Source organism: Lemur catta, chromosome 9 (assembly GCF_020740605.2).
Source record: "Lemur catta isolate mLemCat1 chromosome 9, mLemCat1.pri, whole genome shotgun sequence".
NCBI classification, from domain to species: Eukaryota; Metazoa; Chordata; class Mammalia; order Primates; family Lemuridae; genus Lemur; species Lemur catta.
The window spans coordinates 54,578,805-54,598,934 of record NC_059136.1 but is presented as its reverse complement, the minus strand read 5'-3'; the positions used below and the strand labels follow the sequence as shown (position 1 = coordinate 54,598,934).

The window sequence follows — 20,130 nt, the reverse complement described above, 5'->3', positions numbered from 1 at the left end:
AGCCTGTGGTGTTCTGCTACAGCAGCACCAGCAGACTACTACAAGTGTGTAGGAAATTTTAACTCTATGACCCAGGAATCATAGCAAGACTTTTAAAAAGGGCTCATGAAAGTCAGAGATGAGATGTGATGTGATGGGAAATGTGTCACTGAGTGGTGAAAACTGGGGTCTCACCCCTAGCTTTGCTGATGCCAGGATGGCTGTGACGAGTCCCTTAGCCTCTTTGAACTTTAATTTCCTCAACTGTGAAAATCAGCCAGTTAGGTGTCAATTAACCATCTGGAGGTGTGCTATCCCATTTGTAGACTCTAGTCATTTATTTAAATGTAAATAATTTAAATTTTATTTAATCATAATTTATATTTAAATCACTAAATTATTTAAGTTAAAATTAAATAAAATTTAAATTAAATAAAATTTAATGAATTAAAATTATTAATTAAAATTAAATACAATTTAAAATTTAGGGCCGGGCACGGTGGCTCACGCCTGTAATCCCAGCACTCTGGGAGGCTGAGGCGGGTGGATCGCTCAAGGTCAGGAGTTCGAGACCAGCCTGAGCAAGAGCAAGACCCCATCTCTACTAAAAAAATAGAAACAAATTAGCTGGCCAACTAAAATATATATAGAAAAAATTAGCTGGGCATGGTGGCGCATGCCTGTAGTCCCAGCTACTCGGAAGGCTGAGACAGTAGGATTGTTTAAGCCCAGGAGTTTGAGGTTGCTGTGAGCTAGGCTGATGCCACGGCACTCACTCTAGCCAGGGCAACAAAGTGACACTCTGTCTCAAAAAAAAAAAAAAAAAATTTAATTCGTCAGTGGCAGTAGCTGTATTTCGAGGGCTTGGTAGTCACGTTGGCTAGTGCCTTCCATGTTGGACACTGCAGATACAAAATCTGCCCATCATTACAGAAAGTTTTATCAGATAGTGCTGAATTCTGGAATTTTCCACCCAAAGTCTGATCCTCAGATGAGCAGCAGCACCTAGGAACTTGTTAGGAATGCAAAATCTAGAATGCCACCCTAGACCTTCTGAATCAAAGTCTGCATTTTAATAAGATTCCCCAGTGATTCTGTACTCAAATATAAGATTCCTTCTCGCGCTAAAATGGAAATTTAAGAATCTGAGTATCTACTTGACAAAGTTTTTGAGAAAGAAACCAGCAAACAGCTTGTCAAAATTCTGATTCACTGATTGGCCTAAAAGGAAAGAATTGGGAATGTCTGAAGAAAGATTAGCAGAATGGCCACCCCTGCAGGGGAGCAAGAAGAAGGAAATCAGCAGATGTCTGATGGGGCCGTGGATGGCATCCCAGTGCTGGGAGTGGCACTGTCCTGCTCCTGTCTCTAAGCTGCCCATCGACCTGTGCATTCAACCTCCACCTAATGAGCAGAGGATGGAAGTTCTCCATTTTCTGTGGCAGCAAAGAAACAAGAAGAAATGGACTGAATTTGCTGGGCACCTTATTTCAGGGAATCTTAAGATGCTTGCTAAGGTTTCCCACATTAAACCTCACCAGGAAGGAGCAGGCGGGTCTTATATTCAATCAGGGAAAATGAGGAACACTTGACAGTGACCGAAAGGCAGACTGGAACACAAGCCTCCGGGCTTGTGCTCCAAAACTCTTCTCTGTGGCTTTGGCTTTAAAACAGGAGAGAATGTGTTCAGTCTTCTCACTGCAGAAAGTTTTGGTGTCTTGGTGACATGCTGTTTTCAGCACAAAAACAAGAAGGATAATATTAGAGGTGTTGCTTGTTAAGAAAACATGTGCCTCTTATAGGACAAAATTGCAGCAGTATATCTTATTTAATTGATATTAGATTTCATTGCATAATGTTGAAATTTTAATGTGTCCATAAATCTCTTTCATTTCAGAGAAATGTCTGTTTTAAGAACATGCTGTACAAGGGTGAAGGCAAGAGAAGGGAAAAATAGATCCAGAATATACATTATTAATTTTTTAGGAAGCAAGTGAAATGGTGTCTCATAAAGGAAATTAGAAAAAATTAAAACAGCTGGGATTTCTGATTTGCTTTAGAGAAGAATCTGCTAATTTGAGACATAGCCTTACAGAGACAACTATTTTGATGCAGAAAAAAAAGAAGTGAGCAGATAGTGGAAATGGGTTTGTCACTGGTAGAAAGTGTGATGTGTCCCCAGCAGGGACAAACACGACGAGCTGAGTGGCCTGTCATGGAATTGGGCATGGCACAGGGGAGAGGGCCTGCCCAGGAGCCAGGGAAGCCAGGTGTGAGTCCGGCTGTGCCATCTACTCTGTGTGATCGCTGACAAATTTCAGTAAGCACTCAGAGCCTCGGTTTCCCTTTGTAAAATGCCAAGAGCATCCACAGGCTTTGGGTGGGGGTGGGGGGGGCCGTGGCACAAAGAGATGCTTTATGAAAAATGCCTACAACATAATCGGCAGTTAATACCTACCAGTGTACCAATTAATCAAATAATGGTTTGGGGTCAAATGCAAAGCAATGGCAAAGTGAGTGCACAGGGACACGCCAGGAAGGAGAAGCAGCAGCTCCTGGCCTAAGCCGGTGCAGGCATCTTGCCCTCTGCCCACCTGCCTGCAGCGAAGCAGGCCTGACTTGGGTTGGCAATGCTGGGGCAGGTTCAGGAACACAAGGGCCTGTGGTCTCTGTCTTCCTGGGGGCTGTGCCTGTGAGCACTGCCAACCTTCAGTCCAAACTCTGCTTCCGAAAAGAAGAAGCTTGCAGGAAAAAAAGAACTACGGCCTTTTGCTGGTCCCCATTCCAATTACCATTCTGATTCCCTTTCCTCCTGATGGAGTAAGAACATCCTTGCAGGTGGGATCTGGAATCTCTGCTAAGGCCAGTCCCACATGGTAACCACCCTTCTTCAGCACTCAAGTCCTCCCCATATCTCTTTTCTGCTCTGAGTATTTCCATTCAGATTAAGTGGCAGGAACTGCAAGTCCTCTCTATTCTTGCTGGAGAAATTTACACACATTCATTCCCAACCTGCCTATTTCTCCGTCTTATTTCTGCTCTTCATTAACCTCGTTCAGCCTGAACACAGAAAGAGAATAACTTCCTCACCTCGGGTTGCTCAGTTCGCACCCTGCAGCCAATGCCCAGATTCGTCTCTCACGTGACCTGTGTAATGCACTGCTTCTAACAGTATTAAGCTGCCCATAAACCCAGCCCCATCCTATTTGATGGGAGCAAGGAATTTATTTGAGAGTATTTAAAAACTGATCAATATCATCATTAAAATTCCATACATATAATGCTCTTTAGATAGTTTCATGTGAATCAAAAGAGAAGAATATCAGATTTATTTTATATTGTTCCACCCAAACCTAAGTCTTTCTGAGTGCATCACAGACCTAAATCTGCATGGCTGATGGGGTGATAACAGCCTCAGAATGCCTTCATTTTAATTATACCAGATCTGGGAATAAAGAAAAGATGATTAACACAGTGACAAAAATATTCTTATTTTCCTTGTAAGATTCTTGGGAGGGAACAGTACTCAGAGGGTAGGTAGGGGTGGAGGAGGGAAGAAGCAATGGTTACAGAGCAGACGCAATGGCCTCAGTTCAACGACACATTTAAGTTTGGATGCCCTTGGTAAGCTTTCTGGTCTGTAAAATTAGGGCACAAGAAAATAGATGATGTTTAAAGAGTAGTCTTACATAATGCAGTTTATTGACGGATCAGCCTAAGGTTCAACTATTAAGGCTTGTAATATTGAATGGTTGCCTTTATCAATGAACAATTCCTACCTAACAGACCAGTACAGAATTTAGAGCTTAAACCAAATCAGCATTTATTATACATGTGTCTGTGGTCATCCGGTGGGCTGGCTGGGGACTGGTTGGTCCAAGATGGCCTCTCTCACACGTCTGGCAGCTGGGTGGCCATTGGCTGAGTTGGTGGAATCAACTGGCCAGGTGCCTCTCACCACCCAGCCATCCAACCTGGTGTGACAGGCTGCTGATGGCCCCCCAAAGATGTTCATGTCCTAATGCCCAGAAGAGGGACTCTGCAGATATGATTAAGTTAAGGGTCTTGAGATGGGGAGATAGATCATCCGGATTATCTGGGTAAGTGCAACGTATTAACAAGGGTTCTGATAAGAAGGAGGCAGGAATCAGAGTCAGAGAGAGAAGATAGGAGGATGGAAGCAGAGGTTAGGGAGGAGGGAAGACGCAACATTGCTGGCTTCACTAAAAAAAGTGTCCACGAACCAGGAAATGTGAGCAGCACATAGAAGCTGGAAAAGACAAGGAAACAATCTTCCCTTAGAGCTTCCAGAAGCATCACAGCACTGTGGACCTGTTTTAGACTTGACCTGAAGAATTGCAAGGGAATAAATATATGTTTCTTTAAAACACTAAATTTGTGGTAACTTGTTACAGCAGCAATAGGAGGCTAATGCAGCTGGACTTGTTAACGTGGCAGTAGTAGGTTTCCAAGAGAGCATGCAGGAGTGAGTAATAGCTCAGAATTGTCACTGTCATTTCTGCCACATTCTATCCTGAGTCACAAGGCCAGTCCAGATGCAAGAGATGGCAAAATAGACCCCACCCCTTGATGGATTCTGGTTCTCTCACCTCTGGGTGGGAGAAGCGGCAAAGTCCTATTCTGAGGGGTGAACACAGATAGGGGTGAAGAACTGTGGCCATTTTTTGCAACCAGTCTCCCACTATGCCCTTTACAAATGTCAGAGGACATTGAAAAACACTTTCTGACCGTGGTTCCTTTTTCATTTTCAGGGACACAGGGAGCATGGGTGTCTGGACCTTAGGCACTGCTATCTTCCTGAGTCTTTGGGAGACTTATGTGTGTCCAAGAAGTCCTGGATGGATGGATTTTATCCAGCACTGGGGAGTTTGTTGCTGTGTTGCTTTCATTTCCTCGAGCCTCCTCTCCGCGGCCTTCTGCTGGTTTCTGTCACCGGTCGCAGCGCTCACCACCTCCTGGATTACCATGTGTGTCCTGCTGTGTTGCTCCAAGCACGCGCGATGTTTCATTCTACTCGTCTTTCTCTCTTGTGGCCTGCGTGAGGGCAGGAACGCTTTGATTGCAACTGGCATGGGGATAGTGATCTTTGGACACGTGGAAAATATTTTTCACAACTTCAAAGGTCTCCTAGACAGTATGACTTGCAATCTAAGGGCAAAGAGCTTTTCCATACATTTTCCACTTTTGAAAAAATATATTGAGGCAATTCAGTGGATTTACGGCCTTGCCACTCCACTAAGTCTATTTGACGACCTTGTTTCTTGGAACCAGACCCTGGCAGTCTCTCTTTTCAGTCCACGCCACATCCTGGAGGCACAGCTAAATGACACCAAAGGGGAAGTCCTGCATATCTTGTACCAGATGACGACTGCCATGGAGGTGGCGTCCTCGTTGGGTCGGAAGTCACTTGCCCTCGCGGGGCTTTTGCTGGTCCTACTTGGCACTGGCCTCTTCATGAAGCGATTTTTGGGCACTGGTGGTTGGAAGTATGAAAACATTTACATCACCAGACAATTTGTTCAGTTTGACGAAAGGGAGAGGCATCAACAGAGGCCCTGCGTCCTCCCGCTGAACAAGAAGGAAAGGAGGAAGTATGTTGTCATCCCGTCTTTCTGGCTGACTCCTAAAGAAAGGAAAAACCTGGCGTTGTTTTTCCTCCCCATCCTTACCCATCTCTACATCTGGGTGCTGTTTGCAGCCGCAGATTATCTGCTGTATCGGCTCATTTTCTCAGTGAGCAAACAGTTCCAAAGCTTGCCGGGGTTTGAGGTTCACTTGAAACTGCACGGAGAGGTAGGAGCTCATGGCACTTCTCACGGTGTATCCTGGCTGTTTGCGGGTCTGTCTTGCGAAAGATCATGAACTTCCCGAGGCAGGGGAGTGTCTCCTTCACCTCTGCATTCCCAGTGCCCGGCACTCTGCTTGCCACACAGAAGGAGCCCAACAAATGCAGGTTCAGCTGAAGTCCTTACGTTAGGATGGGGTTCTGTATTTGTTTCCTACCGCTACTGTAACAAATAGCACTATATGGGTGGCTAAAAACAACAGGCGTCTATCATCTTATAGCTCTGGGGGTGAGGGGTCCGAAATGAGTATCACTGGGCTAAAATCCAGGTGTTGTTGGTGAGGCCACGTTTTCTCCAGACTCCAGGGGAGAATCCATGCTTTGCCTCCCCCAGGCTTGTGGTGGCCGCTGACATTCCTTGGCCTGTGGCCGCACCACTCCCATTTCGGCTTCTGCCTTCGTGTTGCCTTATTCTTTGTATGGGACACCTTTCTCTGCCTCCCTCTTAAAGAACACGTCTAGTTGCATTAGGGCCCCCCGGGTAACCCAGGGTAATCTCGTCATCTCGAGATTTTTACTTAATCACATTTGCAAAGATGCTTTTCCCATATAAAGGAACGTTTACAGGTTCCGGGGACCAGGCCCTTATATCTTTGGGGGGCCACTTTTAGCTCCTACTGTCAACAGTTGCTGACACATGGCAGCAGGTGTCTCTGATGTTCAACTTGAGGTTGACTGTCAAGCAGGAGTGTCTGGTGTGAACCTAAGAGACCAGGACTTGGGGGCTGCCTTCCTCTCACCCTCAGACTTGTGCAAGCAGACTTCGAGCAACTTCTCTGAGTGAGAACTTCTTTTCTGCGCTACTGAGTCCTTACCAAACTTAGAAGGGCTCTCAGTGCATCAGCGTGTGCTTAAAAGGATGATTGTTGCAAAAGTGCTGCTAAGTAAACCGGTAATATGGCTGGCACTAGTAGCTGGCAACACTCACTTAAAAAAAATGCTACCCAGCTATTCTTTGACTTTTTGAGATAGTTGTTAGTCAGTGGTTCTCAACCTTAAATGTGTATTAAGAATTTCCTGGTATCAAGTGTAGTGGCTCGTGCCTATAAGTCCCAGCACTTTGGGAGGCTGAAGCAGCATGATCTCTTGAGGCCAGACGTTTGAGACCAGCCTGGGCAACAGAGCTAGAACCTGTCTCTACCAAAAAAAATTTTTTTTTAAATTAGCCAAGTGTGGTGGTGCATTGCAGTCCCAGCTAATCAGGAGGCTGAGGCAGGAGGATCACTTGAGCCCAAGAGTTTGAGGTTGCGGTGAGGTATGATCATGCCACTATACCAGCTTGGGTGACAGAGGGACATCCTATCACTTAAAAAAAAATTTCTGGGTTGGATACAGAGTATCAGGCATTTATAATTTACAGAGATTTTGTTTTAGATGGGAGAGCATTTTCAGTAAGCATGCCATGTGATTGCAAGGTAGGTGATGCATAGACTCACACCTTGAGTACTGGTTTGGGTGCCAGCAAGCAAGCACCTTCTAAACCGCTGGTCCTCGACCTTGGCCACAGAGTTGCATCACTGCGGAGCTGAACAAACAAACAAACAGACCCAATAATTCTCTTCAGAATCCCCAGGGATTCTGATTTAATTAGACTGGGGTGAAAGATTTTGAAAACCTCCCCAAGTAATTCTAATGTGTAGCCAAAATTGAGAACCACTGTTCTAAACCCAAGAACAAAGCCAGAAATTTAACCTCTAGTCGCCACAGGATGGATCTGGGAAAAATATTAATTGGCCAAGATAGTGCCTTTCTCTGAGCTGATGCCCCTGTGTCTTGAGGAAGGGGCTTTCTTTCCTATCCTTCCCCCTTGCCTTGTTGGCAGCTGGGTGCCAACAGAGGAGACGGTGGTATTTGCGTATCCCACTTTTATCTTTTCTCTTCCATTTTCCCTGTGGAAATTTGTCATTATGTTGACATTTCAGAGGAACTGGATATTGTCAGACACTTATATATTTTTTTTAACCCAGAACTTGTGAAGCTGAACCAGGTGGGGCGTGTGTGTCCATGTGCATGTGTGTGCGAGACCCGTGCTGGGGTTAAGTTCCCCAGCCCAGGCTGGTGCTAACACCATGTTCATCGAGCTGTGATGGGTTGTGCTGCTGCCAGGGGAATCACAGAGGGGAAATGGCAGCAATATTGCCTGGGAACCCTCCTTTGAAACCCCACTTTCCTTTTCTCTCTGTGTCTCCCAGAGCCTCGGATCCTCCTGCTGCGTCCACACTTTCCCTCTACTTTCCTCCGCCCTCAGCAGATATGTCCCTCAGCTCCTGCCCTCCTAATCCAGCTGCTTCTCAGAGTTGATTACTCCGAGCTTCCTGCTTCCCCTGAAGAAACTAGTTCATTCCAAGGCACCCTGTAGCTCTAGATATTTGGAGCAGGGTGGGTAATGGAAGTAGTGTTTCAAGTGAAAGCTAAACAAGAATTTCAGACCTGCTTGATCTTGGGAGATGGCCAGTGAAAGGGCCTCTCCCCTCTCCCCAATCTCCTCCTGTGTTCTCAACTCTCCCTCCTTCTTGTTTTGCTTCTCTCTCCTTTATCTCTCTCTCAGCCCATACCCGTGCCTGTCTTGTGTGTTCTCAACATTTTAGACAGATGGGGGGAAAGCATCCAAAACAACCCAGAAGCTTTCCAATGACAATGTCCTGGCACCTTCATCTTTGGGCACTGCTGGGTACTGGGGATGTGAAGATGTCTAGGCTGCATTGGCATTGAGGGGCTCACATCCCGGGGGGAGGCCACCGCATACACACGTAACAACAGCAGGGTGGTGGGCACGGGACAGATGTGAGCACGCGACTGCCATGGGAGCTCCTCTCGAGCTGTCTCCTGCCGTGCCTGGGAGACGGTGCCGCCTGCCCTTATCCCAGGGCGCCCTTGGAGGCGCCTGGCCTTCTCCATTGCCGCAGATTTGCAAAGTCAAGTAGGAAGAGAAACATTGGCTCACGGTGTTGCCAATATTTCTCTCCCACTTTCATATGATTTTAAATAAATGTTTTAAATAAAGAAGATGGGAAATGACCCAAGTACAGACAGCTGTATGGGTGGGCAGTATGAGTGAAAATAGCCATAGTTTCTAGTTATTGAGCACCTAGCATGTGCACAGCGTTTGGTTGCATTAACTTTTCAGGACTGCCTGACACCAGAGCCTGCCTTCCATTCATTACTTACTGAAGAAACAAACATGTTTTAAAACGTCGGGGTACCATTTAGTATATTGCTTGGCAATTTGAAAGAGTTAATTTGTCTTCCGCATTACTCTCAACAACCCCACAGAAAAGTGTTGACTCAACCTTTATGCAGCCTGGACTCCCAACTGCAAAGTCCCCAGTTAAATTCCTAGATTAAATAACTCCTTCCCAGATCGAACACCCACTGCTTTCTTATTGCAGGATTTCTCATCACTGACTCAATCGATGTGTTTGTTTCTTCAATAGCATTAAAGAGAGTACATGCCTTTGCTCGGGGGACTGAAATCTCTCTAGTTAATTGTAGGCGGACTGTCTTTTTAATAAGAGAAAAGGAGAGGCAACGCAAATGTTTTTCATTGCTTAGGCACCGTGCTGGGGAAATTACAGATTTGCCTCAACATTTGTGTAGAGGTCCTGGGTTTGGGGTTTCCAGATTCCGCACAGGCACTGGGATAGACCCAAGATGCAGGGTGTCCTCCGGGTGTGGTTGGGTTCTTTTTGAGAAGCCATTTACCTTTTCCTGGCCTCAGGGCTCTCTGGCACTGGGGTGATAATAACTTACTAAGCACTCCAGTCTGTAAGGCTAATGCTCCATCTCCAAGGTGTTTAATTTACACTGGGAGTAGTTTTCATGGGCAAGATCTGGTCCATTAATTCCTGTTTTACCAAATTAGAAAACAAATCCACCAAGAGACTAATGACTTTCCCAGGCAAGGGGGGTTGGGAGAGCTGAATCAGCACACACTTCTCCTGCTGGTGGCTTGGCTGGGTGGCTCAATGTCGTCTGCTGCCCTCTGTGTCGGTCTGTGAGGGCAACTGGCATCTTCTCTTGCCTTCAAAAAGAAAGGAATACACCCCTCGTGAGATCCAAGAGGGGTGAGAAAATTCCCTGTTTTTAAGACCTCCACAAATAAGATTTTAGAGTCTGCTTCAGTGAAATAGGCTTGAGGGTCAACACATCCACCTGGAAGGGATATAGTACGCTCAGTAAGAATAACTCCCCAAGCTCCAGAATGTTGGTTCAGAATGTAAGTTAGTGTTCAATATCCTTGTGACCTTGTGGTCTGCTGAAGGGGTGTTCGTCCAGACTGGGGATGTGACTGGGTCTTAAGGGGCTATGTTCCAGAACAATCTTCCCCAGAAATTTAGCTGACTCCCCTTGCCTTTCATTAGCCCCATATGGCCCAAACTGTACAAATGTGTATTTCAGGACGATGAGTTACATGGTGAAATTTATTAGGAAAACTGCTGGCTAAAGTTAGACAGATTTCTTTGCTTTCTTCTCAGAGCCTTCAACAGTCTGACTGGCGTGTGACTTTCAAAAGAAGGGATAGAACAGACAAACTTATTTAATGCATTTCTCTCAAGGGAATCTATACTGTATTCCCACAAGCCCACTTTGGAAAACACTGCTATAGTTAGCAAATAAGACACATCCCTTCTCCTTTGCTCCAATCACGACACACAAAAGAACAGTTCCTTTAGCCAAAGCTCCCTGCATATTTGAAATAAATGCTATGTGTCATGCACTGGAAAATACTTTGAAAGACAGGAACTGGTGTGAATTTTGATTATTTTATTCTTTCATTTTAGAAGCAAGGAACTCAAGACATCATCCATGATTCTTCCTTTAATATATCTGTGTTTGAACCCAACTGCATCCCGAAACCAGAGCTCCTTCTATCTAAGACCTGGGTTCCTCTCAGTATTATCCTTGTGATATTAGTGATGCTGGGACTGTTGTCCTCCATCCTGATGCAACTTAAAATCCTGGTGATAGCATCCTTCTACCCCAGCGTGGAGAGGGAGCGCGTCCAATACCTACATGCAAAGCTACTTAAGAAAAGATCAAAGCAGCCACTGGGAGAAGTCGAAAGCAAACTGAGTCTGTACCTCACAAAGGTAAGGCTAAGTTGTGCGTATAACCTCTAAGTAAGAAAGTGTTGATTCGAGAGGCGAATGGAAAGGGCGCTTCAAAGCACTCTTCAGCTTCACATCAGGTCTTCCAGCGGCAGATGGGACACTGGGGTAAAGTTAACAAAGGTACATGGCTGAGGCTCTTAGCTTTGTGATCTGATTGCTGGTCCAGGGGGTTCTACAAGATATCCTTCAAAATATTGGTTTAAAGTGTGATCAGTCATTTTGCAGAGAGGCTTCTGGGAAGGTCCTCTGTGCTAGCTATTAAAGGACAAAGCTCAGTAAAGTACACTTTCCCTGGTCAAGTCTAAAGAACAGAAGAAAATATCTACCACAACTTTGTGAACTCCAAAGAATTTGCTTATTCTCCAGTGTGTGTGCGTGTATACATATATGTATATATACTCACACACATACATACACATAGTGACTCTCATACATGTATAAAGTGGACACATATCAAACATTTTATTTAACTAACTTATTAATGAGGGAACAGTAAGAAATTACAACTAACTAAAAGAAAAATTCAAAGAACACACACATATATATAGGCCATCAGGGATACCAAAATGAATTTGCTTAATAGATGTAAAACTGGCTTCTTGCACAATGGTGGGTGGGAGGGATCATGGTCCCCTTCACCCTGCAGTGAAATTCATTTGCATGTCACAGACAAGAATCATTTCCATTGTTGCTGTCAGCCATCTGCAACTTGCAGAATCGGGAAATAGCTCAGAGATAGTGAAAGACCAGGATAACCCACAAGGATAAGCTTTTCTGTCCATTTCAAAGTCTACTGGCAATTTTTTCTGACACCTTTAACTGTGCAATGAAAAGGTTATGTCAGAGGCATCTGAAATGACTCCAGTTCTCATTCATCCACTTTTTTGTCTCTTCAGATTCATTTCTGGCTTCCAGTCTTGAAACTGATTGGGAAGAAACAAGGGGACATTGTGAGTAAAGGCAATCCATGAGAGGTCCTGTGTAGCTTTTCAGCCACACTGCACCAGAAAGTCTCCTCGGGTCTCCTGATGGTGGCCACTCTTCATGCCCAGCAACAGAGAGCTACATCCCATGGTCCTACCAGGAGTCTGCGTGTGCAGGGCCACCTTGCATCACCTGGTTACGCTCCTTTCATTGCAAAGCCAAAGGGCTGCCCCATGAACGGTTACGTGGTCTGTCTTCCAAACAAAGCACATGAACTGGCCTGTGTCACTGTGTAACAGGACTATAACTTGGCCCCTTGGTGGGTGATGAGTTTCAGCTTAGAGTAATGTTCAAAGAGAAAAATAGAAAAAAAAATTAGAAAACAATTGAAATCTGTACTGTAATCTCCCAAGCAAATTCCAAGAAGAATATACATGGGAAAAGCCAGCAAACTATCTTTGAACTCTTCTGTCCTTCTTAATATCATTCGTAGCTATTACCTACCCCACAATTGTCTCTCTTCCCCTGCCCCCTTATTCAAAAACCCTTTCTGAAACCCCTTTGCAGCAGTTCCTAATTTCTTACCACCACCTCCGCACCTACTGCCCATTTGCCTAGATTTATTTTGTTTTTTCCTCTTCTAGCAAATCCTCTAGTCTGCTATGTCCAGTAGGGTGGCCTAGGGACCATATGCATCACAGTCACATAAAATTCGTGTACAAATGCACGTCTTGGTCCCCTTTTCACCTTTATCTATACTCAGAATGACTTTTAACAAGTGACAGGACTTGCTGTCTTTGTCTGTTAGGCACGTTTGCCCTGAGTGTTGGAAGGACAGGCTAGAAGGGAGGTGCTGTCACAAAAGGCAATTTTGATTTTGAAAATAGGATTTAGACTTGCTCATTAGGGCCAATCAAACTTGAATAGAGGATGCTTATTTAATTACAGCTTATCCATTTTAGATTTAAATGAATGGTTAGTTAAATTTCTTCAGACATCTATTGTGAAATGTGCTCTGTTTAATCTTATAGAGGCAGAAAGATACTTCCCAAGGCAATTTCATGAAGCTTCCTTTTTTCACCTCTAATTTTAATGGCCTATAAAAGTATATTATAGTCTAGGTTATCATTTCTCGCCTCAGAGATCCCAGTTTGGTGACCATATTTTGTTAGGGTCTTTCAAGTGTCATTCTGATGTCCTCATTGACTCCACATTTACTGTCCATTGCGTTTCTCTTTGATAGTAAAATATAGTAATTCTAGACAACTTCATGGTAATAGACCTTTTTTATTGTTCTACCTGGAATGTTACACGTTATCTTTCCTCTCTTAGATTCTACATCTGCAGCTTTCTCTGTTAGGACCTACTCAATCATAATTATAGTATGAGATATAGTGAAGTCTTCACACATCGTATATTTTTGTCTTAATTCATTTAAGAGAAAGAAATATACATATCTTATCCTAAGGGAGTAAGAACTACCTTTCTCACCTAAGTCAGTAATAGTGATTCCCAACAAGTAACAAAGACCATTGAGGTCAATTTTTTAAATTATAGTATGGAAGAAAGAGGAACAGGCTGAAAAAAATGAGTGTGGGTTGAGTGTATTAATATCTATATTTAAAATCCTGTTATGTTAGGCTAATATAACCCCAGGAAAGATTTAAATTAATGAGTAGGTGGCTGAGGCTTTCCAATTTTCAGGGTTCAGAGCCCCTTTTGGTTTCAATTCATAGTGGTTGCAGTGACCTTTTGAAAAGTAAGAAAAAAGGGGGGAATGAATAACAGGGTACAGGGGACAATTTACCACATTTTGTCATCTAAATTCTGAATGCCTACGAACCTTGTTTTTGTACTCAGGGGAGGAGAAGAAATCAGAGTAGAATTTGTCATTGGAGCAATTTGTGCAAATGCCAATGGAAAGCAAAAAAGGCAATGACAGAAGTAAAACCTTAACTAGCCACGGTAGCTGCAATTAAGGCAGAAGGTGTTTTGCCCTATTTTCCTGGATGCTGAGGAAATGCATAGCATGATGTGTGAAGTGTCCCTACCCTGGCCCCGGCCTCGTCTGGCAAGGACAGGAGCAGTGTGCCCACCGACCACAGCACGGGGCCCAGGAGGTGCTCAGGCTTGCAGGACATAAACAAGGACCCGGAAGGACTGAGACAAAGATACAGATCCTGCCCGCCCACTCCTTCTCTAGAGCAGTATCTCCCAAAGCTGGATGGTCATCAGAATGACCTACAGAGGTTAAAAAATATAAAAGAATAAAATTCCAGATCCCAAACCTAAACTCAAATATACTGACTTAGATAGCGGGGTGGGGGGGGTGGGTCTTGGGAATCTGTCTCCTCAGGGATGTCACGGGTGATTCAGATGATTGCACAACTTTGTTAACGATGGCTTTAGAGAATTTTAGCAAGCCTTGGAGAGGAGGGGTTGTTGATTAAATAAAAATACATTTACACGGATCGATGTATTAATAATTAGTTGTGTAGACAAACAAATAGGACTTTGATTCTATCTGTTGCTGGGCTATTCTCTCCAATAATGCAAAATGCTAACTGCTTGTCAAGAAATGTGTTGTTCTCATCTTCCTTCTTTCTTTCTTTTTTTTTTTTTTTGAGACAGAGTCTCACTGTGTTGCCCAGGCTAGAGTGAGTGCCGTGGCATCAGCCTAGCTCACAGCAACCTCAAACTCCTGGGCTCAAGTGATCCTACTGCCTCAGCCTCCTGAGTAGCTGGGACTACAGGCATGCGCCACCATGCCCGGCTAATTTTTTCTATATATTTTTTTAGTTGTCTAGCTAATTTCTGTCTATTTTTTTTTAGTGGAGAAAGGGTCTTGCTCTTGCTCAGGCTGGTCTTGAACTCCTGACCTCGAGTGATCCACTCACCTTGGCCTCCCAGAGTGCTAGGATTACAGGCGTGAGCCACCACACCCAGCCCTGCTCTCATCTTCTGCAGTACAACTCACCCACTTGTATAAACAAGCGCTCAAACAAAAACAAACTCATGTTGACTCCATGAATTAGAAAGTTTTAACCTATAGTTAATTATTTATTAAATGTGATTTGGTACCAAATATTATTTTTTAATGAAATGACTTCAGTTTAGGGGATGGTATATCACATTTTTTTAAATGGAAAGTAACCTTGAATACGATCATCACATACTATGGTAGAAAGAACAGAGATTTTTAGAATGTGGAAGGCTGGATTCAAATCTTCATTCTGCTAATTATTAGTGGCATAAACTTAGGCAACTTAACTCATCTCTCTGAGCCTCAGTTTTCTTATATACAAAAGGGGCTGAAAATATCAGTCTCATGGCATCTTTTTGAGAATAAAATGAGATGACATATATGAAGACTCTAGAATACTTTCTACCCCAAATTAGATGAATAAATGTTAGCTCTTTCCTTTCTCTTTCTTCTTTCCCATGGTTCCCTGCCCAACTCCACTGTATTCAACTTTTGACAATAGGGTCTGATTAAAAAAAATAAATAGAAAAAAGAAAATTTCAGCCAAGCTTCATATACAACAGGGATTGCAAACATTTTCTCTGAAGGGCCAGATAGTAAATATTTTAGGTTTTAAATCGTATGGTTTCTGTTGCAACTATTAAACTCTGCCACTCTAGTGAGTAAGCGACTATAGACAATAAGTAAGCCAATGAGCATGGCTGTGTTCCAATAAAACTTTATTTGCAAAAACAAGCTGCAAGCCAGACTTGGTCCACAGGCCATAGTTTGCCAACACCTGGTAATACAGAAAGACTTTCTAGTAGTATATGACTTGATGTAGGACGTAATGCAATGGGTACTCTTAAAGTCAGAAAAAGAAATAGGTTCAAAATCCCTCTTTACCACTAATTAGCTGGATGACTTTGCAAGTCATTTCACCTCTCTGAGCTCAATTTTCTCATCTATAAAGATGAAGAAGTTTAGCTAAAGAGTCTCTGAAAAAACTGCTATCTCTTAAAGTCTATGATTCTTTGAGAGACAGCAGTTTCCCGGAGAGAATTACCAATGGACTGGAACCCAAGTTTCAGCAGTTGGTTTGTTTGTTCTTTCACGGTTGATCAATGAATCATAAAGAACAACAGAAGCTCTTGGGTCATATGTATGATTCATTTGATGAAAAGGGAAAAGATAACATTTAGTCAAAATAAATGTTATTTTCTCCATAGACACAAAGAAGCAATCAGAATAGTTATTCAATTCTAAATGTCATATGTAATTTCATGTGGTTTTAAAGTCAGATTGCGATGTCAGTGCCTGAAGACCTGAAAATTGAAAGTCTCGCTTTATCAAAGCAAGCAGTGCTCTCACTCTAAATGTGATATATTAATTAGGGAATGAAAGAAATCAATCAAAATTGTTTTTCAAAAGGAAACAATTGTGGAAGTATGTTTGTACTAAAACAGTAAGAGTGCTGTGTCTTGCAAGAGGAAATGCTAACACATAGTAGAAAATAAACAGTACATTGTTTTTATAACACTGGATATGATGAACCAAAGGGTGCTGAATTGAAAACTGGAAGATCTGGCACTGCTGCTAGCAAGTAGCTTCGCCAAGGCACTTCTCCCTCTTGACTCAATTCAGTTCTTCACAGAAAACATCACAATAGCTGTCATTTAGTAAGCCCGTACTAGGTACCAGACACTGTTTTTAGTGAATTATTTCATTTAATCCTCACCGAAACCCAGTGAGAGAGGATCTGGTGCTCTTGTGACTTATAGATGAGCAAACTGAGGCACAGAGATGCTGAGTAACTTGTCCACAGTGGGTTCTGGGAGCAGAATTTGAGCACAGTTACTCTCTACATTGCTGCCCCCAAAGCATGGCTTTCATGTGTCCTTTCCCAGCTCTGAGATCTGGACCAAAGTGAGCTGACATTTTCCCTGCCAGGCATTCAATTCCCCTCCAGTCTGATCCTAGCCTATTTCTCTGCATCATTCGTCACACTCCCAGTGCCTGAACCCTTGCAGTAGTCAAAGACCTCTTCCCAGCAGGCCCCCAAGAGTCACCAGCATTCCCCTTCACACCTTTGCCCCAGATTTCCTCATTTGCAAAACACTCCCTGATCTCTCCCCATTCATTTCCTCTGTCCTTCAAGGCGCTACTCAAGTCCTGCCTCCTCAGGACACAGGAGCAGTGGGAAGAGCACAGGGCTTGCCAGTGGGGTCTTCCTCTGGCTCTGTCACAAACTCTGCATGGGAACTGGGAAATGTCATTTAACCTCTTGGGCCTCAGTTGTTTGATCTGAAAATCAGGGATGTTAGACTCAATTGTTAACTATTATTCCTTTAAGCAGTAGATCCGTTTCTCTAATTAACTCTTCGGAATATCAATTCCCAGCCAAGCAAAGACAGAGTCGCCCTTGCTTGAAATGGAGGTGAGCGGCCTAAAACCATCCTTCTCTTCCCCGACCTTGGCAATTCCTGAGGCACCTGAGGGATCTGAAAAACAAAGCAGGAAGACGTTGGACTAGAACATCTCAAGGATTTTTTCCATCTCCAAAAACAAATGAATTAAAACTTCTCAGGTCACTCTAATTTATGACAACAGCTCACTCCTCTGAATTCATAGCTCTTCATGTCATGTGGTCCTTATAACATATTACATATGAATAGCGAATTTGTCTTGGCTCCTCAACTAGATTCTACATTTCTTATCAACAAGGGTCGTATATTTTACTTCTTTTGTATCTCCCATAGCAATCAGTACAGTCACAGCCCCTCAATACACAGTACAGCATCTTCTATAAGTATACATCACAAAACCCATAATAAATACATATTGACTGAATAAATGAATGACCCAGACCAGGAAATATTTCTAAGGCCAGCCTATGCAGAGCAGGAAGAGAATAAGGCCATGAAATGGTTTATTGGGTAACGTAATTTAACTTCTCTTTGAAGTAAACCCAAGGTACTCACTGTTATTTCTGGGCCTGGGGCTGCCCAGAAATAAGTCCTCCTATAATGTCAGAGTTTCCCAAACTTCAGTTATTCATGTACAAACGCCACAATTTTTTTTAATCATATTGGCGTAGGCCTTGCTCTACCATTTACTTCAATGTTCTTTAAATCAATTGAGCGTTTTTACTTAAATAGGTTCATTCTAAAAGGAAACTTTATATAACACCACTGTAAATGGAAAAACAGTATCATCTTCCATAAATAGAAAGTATTATAAATAATTCACACATACCATGTATACATTTTTATTCTATATATATATTATACATTTACACATTACATAGTATACATTAATACATTTCATATATACATATATAAACTATACAGACTACACATGCATGCACGTACACCCACACTGAAAACGAAACATTATGACATCACTGACTTCTAACTGGATACTTGCCTGCTAGAGCCTGCAGCCTACTCTCTATCTCTGCGTTAAACAGTCCCTGAGGTGGGAGTCACTGGGTGTTGATATAGCAACTCCTGCCAGCTGCCAATTGTGGGCAGCTGCTGTTTCTGGGCAGTGTCCATTCCCTGACACTTCTGAAGTGCCATAAAGACAGAGTAGCTTTCCTCGGTTATGAAAAAGGCCCCCAAAGAGATACGAATACTGGCAGTTGGATGTCAGCTGGCGTGTACAGAAGTTGGGAGGCCTGTGAGGTTGGAGCAGCGTCCTGGCAGCATGTTCGAAACCTCCACTTCACCATTAGTCAAATGGGAAGGGTCTGTATTCCCTGATGGCCCAGGTCTCAGCTGATACTAACGTCCTGCCAGTGTTGTGCTGTGGGTCTTGACTATAAAGCATTGAGAACTCTTTGCCCTCATTCTTGATTTCTTTTCTCCAATAAAATGCCTGTTCCTGGTACAGGGATATCTATATAACTAGAAAATTGTTTTGCTAAAAAAATCAGCATAATTCTCCATGTCATCTACCCAAAAAACAGTTCCCACTGTACTTTACAGTGGAAAAAATCATTGGATCATTAATTCAGCTTAAACAAATGAACAATTTCTCTTCGAATGTCTGCATCCTTCAACCATGAAATCCTAGACAACTTCCAGAAAGCTGTGGCCCAGAACACCCTGATCCAACTCAGAACACTATTTATAAGAATGCCCTGTATGCAGTAGTCTTTATGGGGTTTTTTCTCAAACGTTTTTTAGCCTGTGTAGATGACATTTATGCAATTCAGAGAAAGACGCCTCAACAGAATTAGTCAGCAGCAAAGTCCTCTGACGCAGCTTCTGTGATCTAGTTAAAAATAGGAAAGAGGATGTTTTGCATAAGTCATCACCATTGTGCGGTATTGGAGAATTGACCACTTTTTTTTGGTTCCCACATCCTGTTACTTTATCTAAAAATAGATGAAAACTCTGTCCCTGAATTCTTGGACAAAACCTTTTGCTTCTGTGACCTTGGCACTCTGGTCCTTCTTGTTCCATGTCCCTTGGTCACTTCCCTTCACCCCTTGCCATTTATGATCCCAACTATCGGCCTCGGGCTCAGGGTCTCTGCCTTTCTTCCCCCTCCCAAGGGCTGCAAATGCCAGGGCCAACAGGGGCCAGGTATACTGAAGGTGGACTGGAGCCAAATACCCTGTGCATGCCCCATCTGAAAGGAGGGCAGCTCTTACCACGTTTCTGACAGATCAACTGACTTTTTCCAGAGCAGCCAGAAATCCAGATTGTTATGGGAACTTGCCTAATCTTTAAATGTTACAAATAAATTCAAATATTAATTTTTTAAAAATAGAGTAGAGCTCAAATCATGAATTTTTGGTTTGTGGCCTCTGTCCCATACCCTCTCCTTTGGGGAACCTGTTTGTTATCAGCTATAAAATGGGATTCTACAACATCTAGATCTTAGGGTCTAACCTCTCCCACTTTTTCCATTTCTTGATTTCTACTTTGGAAAGAGTATGGGATTATGATAGAGGTCTTGGATTCAGAGTCTGCCCTTTGCTAGCTATGGAACTTTGGATGAGTTAGCTTCACCTCTCTGGGTCTCAGTTTCCTCATCTGTAAAGTGGGCAGTTAGAAACAATGACCTGGAGAGCTCTGTTAGCCAGTAACTCCAATCATCCTCGTCCCCACTCTTGCCCTTCCTGATCTCAAGGATCAATTCCCCACCACAGTTAGCGGCCCAAAGATTTTCCTGATTTTCTCAGCTTAGGAGTCAGCTTTATTTGTAGCTCTCCTTCTATCTGACACCCAATCAGTTCTATTGCTGCAGCATCCCTTAAATCTCCTTCCCACTCCCCG

General features: G+C 43.3%; 2 protein-coding genes across 3 annotated transcripts in view; one reads left to right on the top strand and one right to left on the bottom strand.

Annotated features, from left to right (window-relative positions):
* The first annotated feature begins 4,758 nt into the window (after positions 1–4,758).
* LOC123644501 (dendrocyte expressed seven transmembrane protein) lies at positions 4,759–11,962 on the top strand. Of its 2 annotated transcripts, XM_045560621.1 has the most exons (3): positions 4,759–5,793; positions 10,627–10,935; positions 11,853–11,962. In XM_045560621.1, the coding sequence occupies exons 1-3, from the start codon at positions 4,765–4,767 to the stop codon at positions 11,925–11,927; spliced, it is 1,413 nt and encodes a 470-aa protein (XP_045416577.1). In that variant the 5' UTR covers positions 4,759–4,764; the 3' UTR covers positions 11,928–11,962. The 2 variants fall into 2 exon arrangements, with proteins under 2 accessions (XP_045416577.1, XP_045416578.1); XM_045560622.1 differs by lacking the exon at positions 10,627–10,935 and having other exon boundaries at positions 4,759–5,591.
* A 3,603-nt stretch (positions 11,963–15,565) lies between these two features.
* The window catches only part of DPYS (dihydropyrimidinase), a 96,178-nt gene continuing 91,613 nt past the window's right edge, over positions 15,566–20,130 (bottom strand). Inside the window, exon 10 of the mRNA XM_045560385.1 lies at positions 15,566–17,343. The gene's annotated coding sequence lies outside the window, so the exon portion shown is untranslated. The remainder of the gene's footprint in view (positions 17,344–20,130) is intronic.

What these genes read in the sequence shown, in the direction of transcription:
- LOC123644501 (XM_045560621.1), top strand. Translation starts at nt 4,765, where the DNA reads ATGGGTGTCTGGACCTTAGGCACTGCTATCTTCCTGAGTCTTTGGGAG. An exon ending in ACTTGAAACTGCACGGAGAG is followed by an intron (nt 5,794 to 10,626) that starts GTAGGAGCTCAT and finishes CTTTCATTTTAG; the next exon opens with AAGCAAGGAACTCAAGACAT. An exon ending in TGAGTCTGTACCTCACAAAG is followed by an intron (nt 10,936 to 11,852) that starts GTAAGGCTAAGT and finishes TTGTCTCTTCAG; the next exon opens with ATTCATTTCTGGCTTCCAGT.